The 18,427-nt window shown below is 40.8% G+C and overlaps 2 protein-coding genes across 18 annotated transcripts in view; one reads left to right on the top strand and one right to left on the bottom strand.

The window, feature by feature from the left end:
- The window catches only part of WDSUB1 (WD repeat, sterile alpha motif and U-box domain containing 1), a 66,326-nt gene extending 60,589 nt beyond the window's left edge, over positions 1-5,737 (top strand). For 3 of the 6 annotated variants that reach the window (XM_037848523.1, XM_037848521.1, XM_037848522.1), the window contains exon 11: positions 5,213-5,737. In XM_037848523.1, the coding sequence (XP_037704451.1) occupies positions 5,213-5,370 (158 nt within the window). In that variant the 3' untranslated portion in view covers positions 5,371-5,737. The remainder of the gene's footprint in view (positions 1-5,212) is intronic. The other 3 variants (XM_037848520.1, XM_037848524.1, XM_037848525.1) reach the window with 3 other exon arrangements.
- Positions 5,664-18,427, bottom strand: part of TANC1 (tetratricopeptide repeat, ankyrin repeat and coiled-coil containing 1) — a 250,240-nt gene continuing 237,476 nt past the window's right edge. For all 12 annotated transcript variants that reach the window (XM_037848509.1, XM_037848510.1, XM_037848511.1 and 9 more), the window contains 7 exons: positions 17,831-17,954; positions 17,329-17,504; positions 15,637-15,769; positions 14,102-14,193; positions 12,167-12,313; positions 11,215-11,315; positions 5,664-10,554 (listed from right to left, as the gene is read on the bottom strand). In XM_037848509.1, coding sequence (XP_037704437.1) covers positions 9,123-10,554; positions 11,215-11,315; positions 12,167-12,313; positions 14,102-14,193; positions 15,637-15,769; positions 17,329-17,504; positions 17,831-17,954 — 2,205 coding nt within the window. In that variant the 3' untranslated portion in view covers positions 5,664-9,122. The remainder of the gene's footprint in view (positions 10,555-11,214; positions 11,316-12,166; positions 12,314-14,101; positions 14,194-15,636; positions 15,770-17,328; positions 17,505-17,830; positions 17,955-18,427) is intronic.

The raw sequence follows: 18,427 nt of genomic DNA, 5'->3' as shown, positions 1-18,427 counted from the left end.
ATCCAGAAAACCTGTCAGCTGGGAAGGCACATGGCTAGCATCTGCTGGCTCTCTGCTCCTGGGTTGCATTGCTTTCAGCTTCTGATTCCAGTGGCCTTCTCTTTTAAGTGTCTGTGGGTTCTCACTTATCTTCTCTAGGGCAGACTTGGGGCTTCATCTCTTTGCATCTCCAAGTGTCTTTCTGTTTGCATCTCCAAGCATCTGGGACCCTGTTGGCTTTGAGCTCTCTCTCCTAAGGACTCCGGTAAACTAATTAAGACACATTTTGAATGGGTGAGGTCACATCTCCATGAAAATAATCTAATCATATGGTTTTAACAATTGGGTGGGTCACATCTCCATAGAAACAATCTAATCAAAAGACCCCACCCCCAATAGGTCTGCTCCCACAGGAGTGGATTAAAAGAACATAGGCTTTTCTGGGGGTACATAACAGATTCAAACCAACACTGAATCCAACAGCACATTAAAAAAATTATACACCATGATCAAGTGGTTTTATTCCAGGTATGCAAGGGTGGTTCAACACAAGAAAATTCGTGTCATACACCACATTAACAAATCGAAGGGGAAAAACCACATGATCATATTGATAGACGTGGAAAAGGCATTTGATAAAAATCCAGCACTCTTTCTTGATAAAAACACTTTGAACGACAGAATTAGAAGGAAACATCCTCAACACAATAAAGGGCATAAATGAAAAACCCAGCTAACACAATACTCAGTGGTGAAAGACTAAAAAGATCTGGAAAAAGACAAGCATGCCCACTGTCACCACTGTTAGCAACATGGTCGAAGTTCTAGCCAAAGTACTTAGGCCAGAAAAAAAAAAAAAAAAAGAAGGATTCAAATTGGCAAGGAAGAAGTAAAACTTTCTCTATTTGCCAATGACATAATCCTATATCTAGAAAGTCCCACAAAATCTACAACAAAGCTACTAGAGCTAATAAACAAGTTCAACAAAGTGGCAGGATACAATATCAACATGCAAAAATCAGCAGTGGTTCCATACACTAGTAACGATCATTCTGAGGAGGAAATCTGGATTTTTTTTTCTTTTTACAATAGCATCTAAAATATCTAGGAATGAATTTAACCAAGGATGTAACAGACGTGTATTCTGAAAACTACAAAACATTGCTAAAAGAAGTCAAAGAAGACCTAAATAAATGGAAGGACATTCCACATTCATGGATTGGACGACTAAATGTTAAGATATCAGTTCTACCCAAATTGATTTACAGAAACAGTGCAGTCCCATTGGCTACTTTGAAGATATGGAAAAGCCAAGTATCAAATTTATTTGGAAGGACAAGGGGACCTAGATAGCCAAAACATGTTGAAAAAAAATGAACTTGGAGGACTCACTTCCTGACTGATTACAAAGCTACAGTGGTCAAAACAGCATGATACTGGCATAAAGATAGATACATTGACAATGGAATCAAATTAAGAGTTCAAAAGTATATCTGCGTATTTTTGGTCAATTGATCTTTGACAAGGCTGCCAAGCGCACTCAACTGGGACAGAACAGTCTCTTCGTCCAAAAAGAATGAAAGAGGACCCCTATCTCAAACAATATACAAAAATTAACTCAAAATGGATCAAATACCTAAAGAGCCAGGACTATAAAACCCCTAGAAGAAAATGTAGGGAAGCATCTTCAAGATGTAATGGTAGGCAGTGGTTTCTCAGACCTTACACCCAAAGCACAAGTAACAGAAGAAGAAATAGATTAATAGGACTCCCTCAAAACTGAAGACTTTTGTGCATCAAAGGGCTTTGGCAAAAGGGTGAAAAGGCAGCCTACTCAATGGGATAATATTTGGAAGCCACATATCTTATAAGGATTTAATATCCAGAATATATAAAGAAATCCTACAACTTAACAATAAAAAGACACATCCCTACTAAAAAATGGAGGGAAAAAACTTGAATAGACATTTTCCCAAAGAGTAAACACAAATGGCTAAAAAGCACATGAAAAGATGCTCCACATCATTAGCTAACACAGAAATGGAAATCAAAACCACAATATCATTTCACACCTACCAGAATGGCCACTATCAAACAGAAAACTGCAAGAGGATGTGGAGAAATAGAAATACTTATTCACTGTTGGTAGGAATAGAAAATGCTGCAGCTGCTGTGGAAATCAGTTTGGTAATTCCTCGGGAAGCTAAGTATAAAACTGCCATATGACCCAGCAATCCCACTGATAGATGAATACTCAGAGAACTGAAAGCAGGGACGCAAACAGACATTTGCACGCTGACATTCGTAGCGGCATTCACAATTGCCAAAAGATGGAAACAACCCAAGTTTCCATCTACCAGTGAATGGATAAACAAAATGTGGTATATACATCAGATGGATTATTATTGAGCTGTAAGAAGGAATGAAGTCCTGATGCATGCGACAACATGGATGAATGTTGAGGACATTATGTTGAGTGAAATAAGCCAGACACAAAAGAACAAATACTATATGATGTCACTAATATGAGCTAAACATAATGAGCTAATCAATGGAGTTAGTATCTAGAATACAGGTTACTAGAAGATAGAAGAGGGTAGAGAATGGGGAGCTAATACTTAATTTGTGCAGAATTTTTAATAAAGTTGATTGTGTTTGGAAATGGATAAGAGGTGATGGTAGCAAACCTTCTACACAATATAAATACAAAAAGCATAAATGCCCAGTGAACTCCAAATAGAACAAATCCAAATAAACCCACTCCAAGACATGTTCTGATCAGACTGACAAATACTGAAGAGAAGGAGCAAGTTCTGAAGCAGCAAGAGAAAAGCAATTCACCACATACAAAGGAAACAGCATAAGACTAAGAAGTGACTACTCAGCGGCCACCATGGAGGCAAGAAGGCAGTGGCATGACATATTTAAAATTATGAGAGAAAAATTTCCAACCAAGAATACTTTATCCAGCAAAGCTCTCCTTCAAATTTGATGGAGAGCTTTAATTTTTCAGACAGACAAATGCTGAGAGATTTTGCTAATGAAAGACCTGCCCTACTTCAGATACTAAAGGGAGCCCTACTGACAGAGAAACAAAGGAGAAAGAGAGAGAGAGAAATTTAACAGACACATATAGAACATTACATCCCAAATCACCAGGACACACATTCTTCTGTAGTGATCATGGCTCTTTCTCCAGAATAGATCATATGCTGGGACATAAAACAAGCCTCAATAAATTAAAAAAAAAAAAAAATGAATTTATTCAAAGCACATTCTCTGACCACAATGGAATACAAATAGAAGTCAATAACCATCAGAGACTTAGAAAATTCACAAACAACTGGAGGGTAAAAATGAAGGGGAGATGAAAACATTCCCAGATAATCAAAAGCTGAGGGACTTCATCACCAGTAGATCAGTCCTATAAGAAATGCTAAAGGGAATTGAGCAGGCTGAAAGGGACACTAAACAATTGAAACCACATGAAGAAATAAAGTTTTCCAGTAAAGATCACATGGTAAACATAAATACCAATACTGTATTTTTGATTTGTTAACTCCACTATTTACTTCCTACAGGATCTAAAATGCATAAACTGTAATGATAAGTCAGTGGTTTGGGACTCAATGTAAAATACATAATTTTTGACAAGAACTACATAAAGGTGGGGGAATGAAGGAAGTATAGGAACATAGTTTACGTGTCCTATTGAAGTTAAGTTGGTATCAAAGAAAAACAGGATTGTTATAGATTTAAGAGGTTAAATTTAAGCCCCACGGTAAACACAAAGAAGGTATCAGAGAATATGACCGTAGAGATGAAAATTAGAGTAGGGGTTACAAGAAGTGGGGGAAAGGGCAATGAGGAGTTAAGAAATGAGCATAGGGTTTCTGTTTGGGGTGAAGGGAAATTTCTAGTAATGGATGGTGGGAAGGTGATGGCATTGCAACATTCTAAATGTGATTAATCCCACTAATGGAATGCTAGGAAGGGGCTGGAATGGGAAGATTTAGGCTGTATATATGTTTCCACAGTTGAAAAAAAAGAAAAAAAGAAACAGTCTAAATAGATAATGACAATTAAATGCCAAGGATGATCCTGGATGGGATCTGAGGATGGAGGAGAGGAGGCTCAAAGGGACACAGTTGGGACATAAAGAAAAAAAAAGGAATATGGAATGTAAGCTTTGTATCAGTGTTGAATTTCTTGAACTTCTTAGCTGCACTTAATGGGATTGCATAAAAGAATGTTCTTGTACATGGGAAATGTGTATGTGAATTATATTGTTTGTTCAACGATGTGTGCAGCTTACTGTCATATGTTCAGAAGACAGAGCAATAGATGATGGATGATAGGGAGGGAGGGAAAGACATGGTGGTGTGACAGGATGTTGAAGTTGGTGGATCGGGGTATCGGGGGAGGGAGGTCGGGGTATGCTGGAGTTCTGTGTATGGGGCTAGTATTGTTTTTGCAACTGTTCCTGTAAGTTTGCATTTATTTCAAAATAAAATTTAAAAAAAATAGAAAATAATAAAGGAAAAGAGGTGATGGTAGATTGAAAGCAGAAGTTAGATTTGTGGATGTCACTAGAAGGACAGCCAGAGGATGAAACATGGGACTGTGAAATACAGTGAACCCTGTTGTAGACAATGGGAGGTGGTTAATAGCACAAATATAATATAGTCTTCCATGAACTAGAACAAATGTACATCACTATTACAAGGTGTTAAGTATAAGGTGGTATATGGGAGAAAATACACCTAATGCAAACTACGAACTGTCATTAACTGTCGTATTATAATATTCTTCCATCAATTGTAACAAAGGTACCAGACCATTGCTAAGTTTCAATAATAGGAGGCTATAAGGGGTACAGCGTTTTTCTTTTTGGAACAGTGAAAATGTTCTAAAATTGGTTGTGGTGATGAAAGCACAACTTTGTGATTATACTGAGAGCCGCTGATTGTACATGTTGGAAGGATTGATTGTATGGTGTGTAAATAAAACTGCCTAAGAATAGAATAAAGATAAAATAAAATTATATTTCAAATGGATGAATTTCAGGTACTGTGGTAGAAATGTTTAGGGAGTAGGTACAAGGCAAGAATGCCACTTTAATCACAATAAACATCTTGGCAGTTCGAGTTTTCATACCCAACTCATTTTAGTAATCCTAACTTCTCTTTTCTACATTTCAAATAATTTGTATCTGTTGTTTGTTTGTTTTTAGATGGCTATTCATATGAAAAGGAAGCAATGGAAAACTGGATCAGCAAAAAGAAACGTACAAGTCCCATGACAAATCTTATTCTTCCTTCAGTGGTACTTACACCAAACAGGACTCTGAAAATGGCCATCAACCGATGGCTAGAGACACATCAAAAATAAAATTTTCTGTTTATATTATAGTATTTATATTTTTCACTGATCGCATTTGAATGAATTAAAGGTAAATATTAATCAGACATTATTAAAGGAGCAAATCACAAAGAGAAAGAAGCTTTCTAAATTCAGTTAACTATCAGGACTACTGTCAGTTTTCATTAAAATGTGGACTAAATTAAATTGTACATCTAACCTCATTTTATTTTTACTGTAAAAACCCTTTTGTACTAGTGAAAAAAAGCGCAAGTTGTGTAAAAATAAAGTTTTACTTTGACTTCAAATTGCAATGCCCAAATTTATTCTTCAAACAAAGATTGCCATAATCTTACAATATAACAGAAGTTTAACCCCCTAATTAATAGCCATTCATTTGCTAAATCTTTGGAATTCTTTTAAATAGAATTTAATTTGTAGCAAACTAATTGTATAGTTGTGATTGTGAAAATGACCTCAGACATGTTTACAAAACATTTTTGTTGAATTCTAGATTTGCAGGGTGGCAGTGATTTTTTTTTCCATTGTCTAAAACCTAGATACAAATTAAACATATAATAAATTATCATGAATTAGTTGGATTGACTTTGCTGAAGTATATAAAGTAGCAAACCGTCCTCCATTGAGAATTTAGAATTCTTAAAGTTCTCATGTATTATTCAAAGGTAGAGACTGTACAAAGGCACTTTTACACAATAGCTTGATATTTAATATAGCACTCCTACAAGCATTCATTCGTAAGAGAACTTCGAGATCAGGAAGTTGAGATTGTATTGACTTCCCACATACCTGTCATGATTTGGTTACTGGAATGGAAGCCATTGGTATGAAATAATAAGTGCTTAATAGAACTAAACTGTAAAGGCAGACAGGAACCAAGACTCTTGGTGGCCGACCACCCTGGCACAGGAGAGGTGCTCACACATTTGTTAAATTGACCTCACTCAACAAACCCAAATTAGGATCTGTAAATACCTCCCCTTAGAGCCTTCACTGTAGTAGTTTAAGAATTTGAAAACTCAGAAATAAAGGGGGGGGGGAATTAAATATTTATAGCATTTAGTCAGACTTTTTCCGTATTTTATAAACTTATAGCTGATGTGCTGTGTTCACAGCAAGGTGGAAAACCTAGCCACCACAGAAATATCCAAGTATCTTTTCTTTATAATTGGTGCTATGTAATATTTCTCTCAACTTAATGTATTTCTGAACTTTATTTCCTTTTGTATAACAGCTATGTTTCCCAATCTATGATTCTAAAACAGCGATTTCTTTTCAAACCCACATTCTTACTTATAAGACAAAGTTTGAAAATCACTGTTTTAGAAGGTGTTTTTCTATTATATTCTATACAGAAAATAGGTTAACATAATTCTAACATTTAAAAAAAATCATGGAGCCCATTGTTGGATCAAATATCTTTACTAAGCGTATATCAGTCATAACTTAATGCATAATAAACTCTTATATATAAGTCACACTGGCTGCTTTAGAGGAAAAGTCACCCAACGACAAGATTGTCCATCAGAATAACACCCCCCCCGTTTCCTTTGTGTGTTTTTTTTTTTAACCTTTAATTTAAATATACAGCTGTAAAGAAGGATTAAAAATACTTAACTTTGCTAATAATAGTAGTGACCAGATAATAATAACCTGAAGTATTATTAGGGACTACTTAGACTTAAGATTCTAAATCAAAATTTTATCATGACATATAACCCAGTTTGATGGTCAGTCTCATTCATACTATTATGAAAAGGAAATATATGGACATAGGCAATTCACACGTGTAACTGAAACATAATGTCATTGTGAAGAGCCACCTGACAAAATAACACAATGTTCAGTGTTTTGCCCAAGTGTTTGCAAGTTGCAGTACTAAAGGTATCTTGTTGCCAGTAAAAACAGACAAAGATTTCTTGGAACAGCTGAGAAACAAAGTATAGATTGCTTTTCTTCAAGAAAAACCTATTTCAGGGGAAAAAAACATTAATTTTCCTTTGAACATTTCAGAACATTTAGAAGCTGTCACACTTGTTTTTAAAGTATTATAAAATGAAATTAAATATGTATTTGGTAGCATTACCATAAAAATAAGCTTTTCACTATTTTCTTTAGGGTTACAAGATCACCCAGAATTAAAGCAGGGCAGATAGTTGTCATTCAGATATTCTCTACTTATTCATTGTTCCATTTAATGCAAAACACATTCTATTAATAGTCTTTATTCCATATGGAAAAGTACAGTAGTTGTGCAGAAACAAAACTACATAACAAAAGAATAAGACTTTCACAAATATTAAAGAAAACAATAAATAAGCCATAGTAGTTATATGTAGACCTCATGAAAAGCCTATAAAAAAAATTGCAAAGCTGTTTGTACAAAGAACACTGTACACAAATGAAGAATGACAGAAGAGTCCCATTCGTACAAAACCTGAATGATGCTCACAGGAACTTCATTACAACCATTTTTAAAACATTCTGTAAATACAGAACTTACTTCTCCCCAATTCTAGAAAATACATTTCACATCCTGACATATAAAACCAGTATATTCCCACCGCTCTCAAACTAGAATCTTTCATATCCTCCAATAACACCGTTTTCATAGAAAAATACCTGTAAACCAAGGTTCATTCTGTACCTTATCTTTACAAATGAATAATACATCAGTTTGGACTTAAGTAGCACCTCAGAGGTGTTCCTATAAATGAGATAAAGTGCTGTTACTATGGTATACAGTTAACATGCCATAATATATCATTCAGTGCAATAACCAGCATGGATGAAGCTTATAAAGAACATGCAAATATATGACTGGATTTTTTTTTTAGATTAACTACTTTGAAATAGTTAAATATTTACAATTGTGAATATCCAAATTAAATATTGTCCTTAAAGGACCTTGGAAGACTTGTTCCAGGAGTGCTATCATTGTTAAAAGAAGTTTTGGAACCAGCTGAGAGCTAATTTGTAAGTGCCACTAGGAAGGCTGGTCTTAGTTTTTTGGCCTAAATCCAGTTTGACCACCAGTCTTGATCCCAAATGGCTTCTATGGTTTCTAAATATCAAAACACCTTGAAGGATGAATGCAGTTCCCAGAAAGGTGCTATAAAAATATTTTGAATAAGAACCATAACACTGAAATAATTCTCTTGAGGGAACAATACTTGGATGTTATCATATTTTGCTTTAAAAAATTCAGCTGTATTATGTTTCTAGTCACACATACCCAGCTAGAAATCATCCAAGATTTTAATTCAAATACATATATTTAATTGGGATTTTAGTCAAATGGAACTGTACCTTGAAAATTCCATCTTTTCCAGAACATATCATCTAGATATTATGCCATGAACTAACAACAGACATTTATATTCTCAAAGTAAATATATGATCTTACCACATAGCAAAGGCTAGGAGAAAAATTACAGAAACCAAACAATTTCATAAGAAAAGCATGAATTAATGTCTTGGCTGTCTTAAATTTTTGAACTGATGGGCACAGCTAATAGTAGTTTGTATTAATCTCTTCAATTCTGGTTAGCAATCTTAATTATGGTGACTTCTAGCTATTTAATAAAGTAGTTTCAACCTACATTTTTAACATAACAATGGCATCAGCTCCACCCCAGAGGAAAAAGAAAAAAAAATACATGGCTAAAAATTTTTTTTCTGATGAAAAACCATTTAATTATGACTTATCACCAAGAGCCAACATGCTGTTTTCCAAATTTTACAAATGGGTCTCTTAAGGCTCACACGTTTGACTCGATGAATGATCGCTTTGGTTTCGCTGAAGTGAGGTGACTCCTGTGGGCTTCATTACTGACATGAGGCTGCTGTTTAGAGATATTTTCCTGATACAGATGAGAAACAGTCTTAGTTATCCTGTTATCTTGACAGTGGACAGGTTTTTGGCACTTCTTTTCTTCTAGTTCCTTCACCTGTGCCCCATTGTGGACACTTCCACCCAGAGTAGAAACAGAACAGGCTTTGGCTTGGTTATTAAATCCCCCTACTTGCTTGAGAGGAGGCTTCTCGGGGTTTGAGGCCTGCAGGCCAGCTGCAGGAGACGTCAGCAGCCCCTCTGCCACCTGACAGTGCCATGTGCGGCTTGGAGGATGGCCCTGTGGCTGGAACCTGGCTGTCTTATCCATGATGCCCATGAACGGAGTGTTGCGGGGCCTGTGCTCAGCCATACCACTCTGAACCTGGGTACCAACCTTGTCTTTAATCCGAGCATCTGGTCCTTGGGCCTTGAAGCTGTCTGAAAAGCTGCTGCTTGAAGTCAAACTACCAGCTGAACTTGACATCTTTATGCTGCCGGATGGCGAGCCCGAGGAGCCTGAGCTGGCGAGGGAAGCCGGGTGTCGCACGTCACTGCAGCTCCCCGGCCCACCCTGGTCTGGAGTGGGGGCTACGTCCATAGCTACAGAGGCGGGAGACAGAAGAAGCCTCTCCGCGGCTTTTATCTTGCTGGGCAGAGGATATGCAGCACCACTCTCACCGCGCAGCAGCTGGACATTCTGGCTGGGGCCCAGCCGGTCCCCAAAATGGCCCGGACCAGCTCCCACAGTGAAAGTACCTGTTCCCTCTAAATGCTGGGTTTTGCCACCAGCAGGTGTGGCAGGGATTCTACCTGGCATAGGACTTGGGGGGGGATTCTGAAGAGAGACCTGAATTTTTGTGCTACCGCTTCTCACGCCAGCCTGTCCAGAACCGAGATGCTGGTTGGTTTTCACTATCTGAGCCTTCTTTGTGGGCTGCATAATCAACCCTGGCTGAGCCACAGGCTCCCTCAGGGGCTTGCTGATTCCTGGCCTGTTCTGTGGCGATGCTGGCCTTACTTTGGACTGTAACCCTTCTTGAAGGGTTCTGATGTATGGGGAGGTGGCAGATGAGGGCAGCTGGGGCCTGGGAGTCAGGGAAATGGATTCTTCCTGTTGACCAGTTTCTTCCTCTTCAGCCTCAAGAAGAAAGTGGTCGTTCAGCCCAGAAGTCGGGGCATCCTCTTCATTATCTGAATCATTGGGTGGAGCCGGTGGTGGGCCCTGCTGCTTTTGCTGCTGGCTCCTCTGGAATTGCTTGCATTCCTCTTCTACACGGGCTAGAAGCCTCTTGATTTCCTGATTGGTGGGACATAGTTTCACAGCTTCCCGCAAGTCAGCCAGAGCTGCTACAAATTGCCTTTACATTAAAACAGAAAAAATAATTACAAGCCATGTATAAACATGCTCTGAACTTAACTTTTCATGAAATGACTGCGCTAAAAATAAAGAGAAGGTCGCTGAGGGAATTCTGAATGCTTACTGCGGAGCCAGGACCCATTTATCTAGCCTCGAGTTTCTCAGCTTAGTGGTGGTGCTGGATTTGTGCCAAGATCTGTGACTCGTGGCCCCTGTTCTTTATAAAGAGCACTGGGCTGGGAGTGAGAAGAAGGCATAAATCACTAGGCATCTGACTCCTCTTTAGGTATCCTCACATCCGCTTATCTTGCCCCCTCTAAGAATTCTTACATGAGCTCCCCCTCCCCGCAACCTCCTCTTAATGTCCCTAGCTGGCAGTTTCACAGATAATAATGCACTAATCGAGGAACTTCACGTTGCAGGAAGTCTCAACTGAAAGGGGGTAAAGGACTAGTTACTGAGATCTCAGAAGAAGATAAAAATTCAGCCATCACTGATACTGTCTACTATTGTTCTTGGAAGCTACTAATTTAGTATTAAAAGGATGAGACACATTTGAGTAACACTTAAGAAGCAGAACACCCAAAACCCAACTAGTAGGTTTGATACCATAGAAACACAAAAAGGCTTTTCTAGTCATGCATCTCAACCCAAACAGTACCTGCTATTTCTCTTGGCTCTTGCCCTGGCATAATAGGCTTCATAGGACTTGGGTTTCAATTCAAGAGCCTTGGAGGCAAATTCTTCTGCCATGCCAAAGTCCTGGGGTCAATATTTAAATACGTGAGTGAAAAGAACTGAAACATGATCATACACAACTTTTCACAGGAGTTTTGTTCTAAAGGTTAGCAGAGAAGCAGGACATAACTGAAGAGGGATGAAGGGTCAAGATAAGATTTTGGGGTTCTTTTGTGTGTGGCTGTTTTGTTTTAAAGTTAGGAAATAATTTCACCTTATTGACTTTCATAAGAGAAAGATCCAGTAGAAAAGCAAAAATTGATGATACAGGAGAGAAAGATAATAGTGGTAAAAGCAGCCCACCAAAAGGCCAGAGGGCAGGGAACTCAGCCCACCACAGAGCAGTGTGGGAGCGCCACCCACTGTGACAGGAGGGAGAGCAGAATGTGGGTACAGATGCGGGCAGATCAGCAGGTCTGGGGGCAGAAAGCAGGAGTAAAAACATAGTCCCTGGCACAGGCGTACGCTCTGGGCAAACATAGTAAGCAGAAGGCAGATCATAACAGACACTTATGTTGGACGTCATGATGCTCTTTCCTCCTGAATCTGCGAATGGGCAACTCAGACCACGCCGGCAATACACTGCTGGGTGGAGAAGCAACTGCATTTGCTAACGGTTAGCAGAGAAGCAGGACATAACTGCTTTGAATTTTGAAGTGGAGGAAATTACACTTAGGTGCATTCTTTCAACATCTTGAGGGGGAAATAACAATGATCAAATGATGATCATCCAAGAGAAGCAGCATCTCGTATGCCACGTTCATATAAACATGCAAACAAATCAGATGGAAGGGCACACAATTGGTCTGTAGAAGGCTGTTTTATCACCATGAAAATGTTTTATTGCTAAGGATAAATAATGGGGCGCAGCTTACATTTGTTTTCCTTCGACAGCGAGACAAATTGAGATACAGGGAAACTCTTAGTTCATTGAATGGTCTCATGTCCTCCCCAAATCCTTCTCGAGGAAACTTCCGTAAAGCATACTGGTACCTCTGGGTTGCTTCTTTCATCTTCCCTTTCTAGGATTCAAAAATCACAGAAATTTATCCTTTCTCGGAGACTCAAAGATGAATAAGCTCCTACACCTTGATGACCTTGGGAAGGTTATTTCTACATGCAGAACCTTTACAGCATATTCAAAGTGTCCAAATGAGTAAGTGCCACCTTGGGAACTGGTGCACTAACCAGGCAGAACCCTCTCCAGCTTCACTGTCCTCACACACATCCGGGATGTGGCATTACAGAAAAAACATGGTTTTACAATAAGAGGTTTGCAAACTGCTAACCTGATAACCGTCAATCTTAAATACATCAGATTATTTTCTCTATTTATATGTATATTTTAATATTTTTTCATGAAGTTCTCTCATCTGATGATAGCTTAATGCTAAACATAGAAGAAATCAGATTAAAAAATGATGCAGTACCTAAAGCAAGTAGAGTCTTGTGGATATCTCTAGAGCTTGCTATAGAATAATAATTTTTCTTAGGAGGAACTAAAGCACTGGCTTTAAAAATCAAAACAGCACCACACATCATTTTCAAGGCTAAAGAAATCCATTTGCTCAGGTAGTTCCTCTGCACAGCAGGTAGAAAGCCCGTGGAAAGTGGCTTGATATTTCTGACATAATTGCCTACCCAAACTTCATATTAAAACCACTTGAAAGCTACAACAATACACACTCTGAACTCAATTTCAAACTGATTCCAAGCCAGGAACCCTGCTGGGTCATGTGTATATGCCTGTTTTTTGTTGCTGTAAAAAAGAAAAGAAAGAAAGAAAGAAAAAAAGAGAAAGAAAGAGAGGGAGGGAGGGAGGGAAGAAAGGAAGGAAGGAAGGAAAAAAGAAAGAGAAAAGAAAGACAGAAAAGGAAAAAACCTAAAACATAGCTAGTATAGCAGCCTCACAGTAAAAAGGACTAAAATGGATATAAACCTTTTTTTTTTCCATAACCTAATATTAATTCTGTCTAATCACTGACCTGGAGAGAACAGTTTCTATGTAAATAGCCTAAGCATCTATCTAAACCGGGGATTGGCAAACCACTCGATATGGCCCGAGCCTGGTTTTATAGGTACAGCCACACCCATTCGCTATGCACCATAATGGCAGAACTGAGTAGTTGTGACCGAGAATGTGTGACCTAAAATATTTCCTCTCTGGTCCTTTCCAGAAAAAGTTTGCTGACTTCTGATCTAAACTGATACCTTATTTTGGGTAATTCACTTTAAATGTCAAATTGATTGATCTGCAAATCATTTCCATTACCCGAGAAAATGGAAAAAAAATTAATTCAGCCGTGAATAACCGAATCGTATATGTTACTTGACTATCTTAAGTGAAAATCTCTCTAGAAATTCTGCAAGTTTATAGATACTGAAACTGTAATAATAAAGGCTTAGAGTAGTACTTAATGACCTTTTTTTTCTGGAAACACCTCCTGGGTGCTCTTTCCCACGTGTCTCATCACAGCCCTGTGCTCCGTGGCACGGGGGCCCCCATGCTCTGAGAGTGTGGGAGGGATGCGGAAGGCTAAGAAATCTCCTGGAAGAAGTGCCAATTAAACCTCCATGCCTTCAGAGTTACAGCCTTGAGGATTATTTCAGAAATAATGGTTCTCAATGACAAAGAGAAGTGCTTTCTACCTTTGAAGATTCTGCCAACCTGGGCCTGAGGCCAGGCTAGCATCCTTAGGAACTTCTAGTAAACCTATGTTACATGTATTCTGTGCAGTAGCACAGTTATGTCCACAAATACCAAAACAACAGTCAATTACAAGATCCTAGAAAAGGGCGCTACCACTTACTTTGTACATCACATTTCCTTCCTCCATTAATTTCTGTAAAAGTATAATCAAAATATCAGGTTTGGAAGTGGCCATCGCCCAAGCAGCATTTCCTGCAAAACAAACACGCATTCAGAAGCACTTCAGAGGTCTCGAGAGGAAAAGAGTTCAATTCTCCTGGGGCCTCACCACAGCTCGACATCACCAACAACAGATACCAAACTGCAGAGGGCCACTGGCTGTGCGTTTCTCCAGCTTCCAGACAACAACATAATGAAGGAGGGGGCATGGCGCCAGCAGGCTGGGTCAGCTTCTAATCTGCCTTACGCTCATCTAGGCACTCAGGAGGGGAACAGTGCCAGGCACAAATCCACGAGTGAAGTCTCAGGAAGCTAAGGTGTCAGAGCAGCCACAGCCCACCCCTTCCCACGGGGCTGGGGGGTGGGGTGGGGCGATCAACTAAACAAGACTTCAGAATGGTCTCGGCAGTTCCCCCCAGAATCCTTCACCACCACTGGCAAGTGGAGGTGTGTGTTCTCAGCGCCCTCTTTGATTCTCTCGCATTCTCCTGCGCGATCTACCACCAAAATAGACTCTGAAGATTTCTTAGCTTGGGCCCTTGTCTCTTCCCACCACTCATGCTCCAGGCTGTCCCTGCTTACATCTATGTCCAACTCCTCTCTCCTACCCTAAATTTGTGGCCCCAACCTTCTTTCTAACCCTCTTCTGAACACATGGGACACTGTGCAGGGTACAGTGCTTGAGAGCAGGGACTCCAGACTCCAACTGCTTAGGTGCAAACTCTGGCTCCGCCACTTACTAACCATACGACCTGAGGAAGCCACTTCATGTCTGCGTGCCTGGGGGTTCTCATCCGTAAAGTGATGGCACTGTCACACTGCTTATTCATAGGGTTGTGGTGAGGATTAAGTGAGTTACAATGTGAAAATGCTCAGGGTAGTTCCTGACACTGTTACCTGCTCAATAATATTAGCTAATACCCTCCTTGCAGTCTCCTGCCCAGGGCTGCTATTGGTCAAATGTCCTGCTTATCAAACCAAAACAGGGACACTCTGTAGCTCTTTCCTCAACACACTCTGTAAGGAGTTTTATGCCCCAACATGCCATCAGAAAGGGCTCTCCCCACGCAGCTCCCCACACATCATCCTCAACCCCCATTGAATCTGCATTATTCACATGACTGTTCATTCACCCAACGTGCCAGGGTTGCCTTTCCCCTACCCAGTTGATTCTGGTTACTCTAGAACAGTGGCTCGCAGCTTCAGCCACTCATTAATGGGGCGGGGGTGGTGGTGGTGTTGGACAGTGGTGCTGGCCTCTGTTTTCTACTCTCACTGTCAATAACAGCATGAAAATTTAAACACTTAGGATGCCTATGATTAAATGAGCCTCAGAGACAGTGAAAAAATATCTCCAAGCATCTGACATTTTAATTCTTAAACTGGGAGGCAGGTGAGTATTTACACTTGCTGGTGTCCTTTAAAATATGGAGCCAGCCTGCCTCTCCCTGCTGAAAGGAGGTGGAATTTACTGACCTAGTTTGGCTCCTTTTCTCAGTAGTGTCACCACTACAGATGTGTTTCGACAACCAATGGCTCTGTCCAGCGGCCGCATCCCGCTGTGGTCCACATGCTCAATTGTGGCCCCCTTCTCCACCAGGTACAGCACCTGCAGGGAGGGCGGAGGCTGAGGGCAGCTCCCGGCAGGGGCACAGAGGCTCGCTCACCTCCGCGTTCTGCTCGGGAGCAGGCAGCGTTTGCTTTACTCTTATTCTGGAAGCCTCTGACCATGACATTGACACAAAACAGAGAAGAAGAGCTAGAGTCCGTAGCTAACACTGCTCAACGTGACTCTGGTGTCAGTCATGAGAACAGCAGGTGAAGGACCCCAAGGAGCAGCGTGCTGGGTGCACGCTGGCCCATACCACACACCAGGCCACAGGGACGAGGTGCAGTCACCTCTCCATCTCCAGGTGATCAGCAGGTGGACTCTGGCACACGCTCTAACACGCTGGCCAGCAACACCAATGGCACCTTGGAAACCCTCCGATCAACACAGATTTTTATGTGCATATGATGAGATGTGCTTCCCTCGCTCCACTGGCTATTCACCCTGGGATGCTAAGCCCCTTCCCTCTTCCCTAACATTATGAACTACAGAATTGGCTAAGGCAGGAATAACCTGAAAAATAAAAGTGTGCAGATACGTGAGATTTAGTTAAATATTTGATTTTGAAAAATCGACACGAAGTACAGTTTACAAGGTACAGCAATGGATAGCACCTAACTCCAGCACTGCTACCTGTTAAGGGCACGAGCCAGAGGCACAGGACGGGGCCTCCTGCTCCACGGTCCACGGCCCCCAGCAGCACCGCCTTGGCTCTTTAGCTCATCGTCACATTAGACACGTTTAACTATTCACGAGGGCTCGCTCTTAAGGGACCGGCTATTTCCCTGGCACCTGCTGGGTGCCCAGGATGTGGACCTTGACAAAGACATGGTTTCTACCCTGAAAGACATTCCGTCTCAGTTTATTCAAGTTTTAGCCCCTTGCACTTTGATCAGACACAGGCATTTCGCAAAGAGATAAAGACGGTCCCTGAAGCATCTTGTATTATTTTTAGACAAGGCCACATCACTTTAAACTTAACACCTTTCCATATGTATATTTTACAATAATGGAAATAGCTGAAGTTGTGGAATGGTGACGCATGACACTCTTTGAAATTTGCTCTCTACTTATTAAACCATACTTTGAAAGTTATCACTGTTATGCACATATGTTAAAGTTGACAATTTTAAAAATGCATTTAAAAAAACAGAAACCAATGAGTTCATTATTTCATTAATAATTTCTCGTGTGTGTGTATGTGTATGATTTTTCACTGATCTCTACAGGAGCTCTATTTATATGGATTACTAGGAGAAAATAAAACTACATGTGCATGTGTGTATACATATTCATGTACACGTGTCCTGTATATGCAGTTTATAATCATGAATTTTTAAACTTTTAAGAGTCTTTTAGAATCTTTACTATAGTCAGCCCTGAGACAGGTTGTATGCCATAGAATTAGAGGAAAATGGGAGACCCCCCACCCCCACCCCGACCCCAGCCGTGGACCACACTGAGGCACAAGCGATCTGGAGATGGTCCAGTTCTGGGGTTTCTCTCTGCTGCTGCCCGGTCACGCGGGTGCAGGAGAGTGAGCACCTGCTGGGACGTACCGTGTCCGCGTCGCCATAGAAGGCAGCCAGGTCCAAGGGGGTGCGGCCGTTCTTGTCCGTCTGGTCTATCGCGGCTCCTTCTTCAACCAGATACTGGACCACTGCCCTGTGACCCTTCAGACAAGCCCAGCTTAACGCAGACAGACCCTCTTTGTCCAGAGAAGAGAGGGCAGCACCTGAAAGAAAAGCCCATTCACAGAGCAGGGACCCTGTGAGAAAAAGCCACAAAGCAAATGGTCCCTCACCCACCATCGCCTGGCCGGGGCAGGGTGCTGGTGGAGGGCTGCTACAGTCAAAGCAGACAGGCAAAGGGGTTGTTGCTGAAGCTGAATAGTGGGGACAAGGGGGTTCGCTACTATTTTCTCTACTTCTGTGTATGTTAGACTATTTCAGTAACAGAGAGATTTTAAAAATTTGAATCAGAAAGTACTGAATGTGTCGGCCCAAACCCTTTTTGTTGACCATACAAGAGAAACCTATGCAGGGACCCATGTGCTGCTACCTTTGGAGAGGAGAAATTCCACCGTGCTCAAGTGCCCTTCACAAGCAGCCACCATGAGGGGCGTCCGGCCCTGCTTGTCACTTAGGTTCACATCGCAGCCGTGTTCCAAGAGCAACTTAACGATCTGAAAGAAACACTCGGAATTACAATCTTCCCGCTGCATTCTAAACCGTGATCTCTCTACCCAACAGGCTTCTCTGCCTTTAAATAAAGTAAATTGGCTCTCTCCTTTTGAAAACCCCTCTAGATTTGTGATCCATGGGGACTGTAAAATCTGTCTATTGTAGTCCTTTGAAAAGAACTTTTATCCAAATGCATCCTCTTTTTAACTTATCCATTAGCAGATCTACGAAAGATGCACATACCAGGCAGAAGTGTAAATTTGGGGGAAATGCCCATCACAATCTGGTAATGACAACCCAGGTACAACAGAGTAAACGGGAAGCAGAGCCAAGCAGGTGAGCAGGGGTCATCTGGGTTCCAGGCTGGAGCAACGTGACATTTTACAGAGGACATTTTTAGCAAAGCTTCCTGGAAGAGCTGCTCGGCCTCAGGAACACGTGTTTAAACACTACATGGAGCAAGGATGGGAAAAAC

This window comes from Choloepus didactylus, chromosome 9 (genome assembly GCF_015220235.1).
Source record: "Choloepus didactylus isolate mChoDid1 chromosome 9, mChoDid1.pri, whole genome shotgun sequence".
In the NCBI taxonomy this organism is placed as follows: Eukaryota; Metazoa; Chordata; class Mammalia; order Pilosa; family Megalonychidae; genus Choloepus; species Choloepus didactylus.
This window is presented reverse-complemented; position numbering and strand designations above follow the sequence as displayed.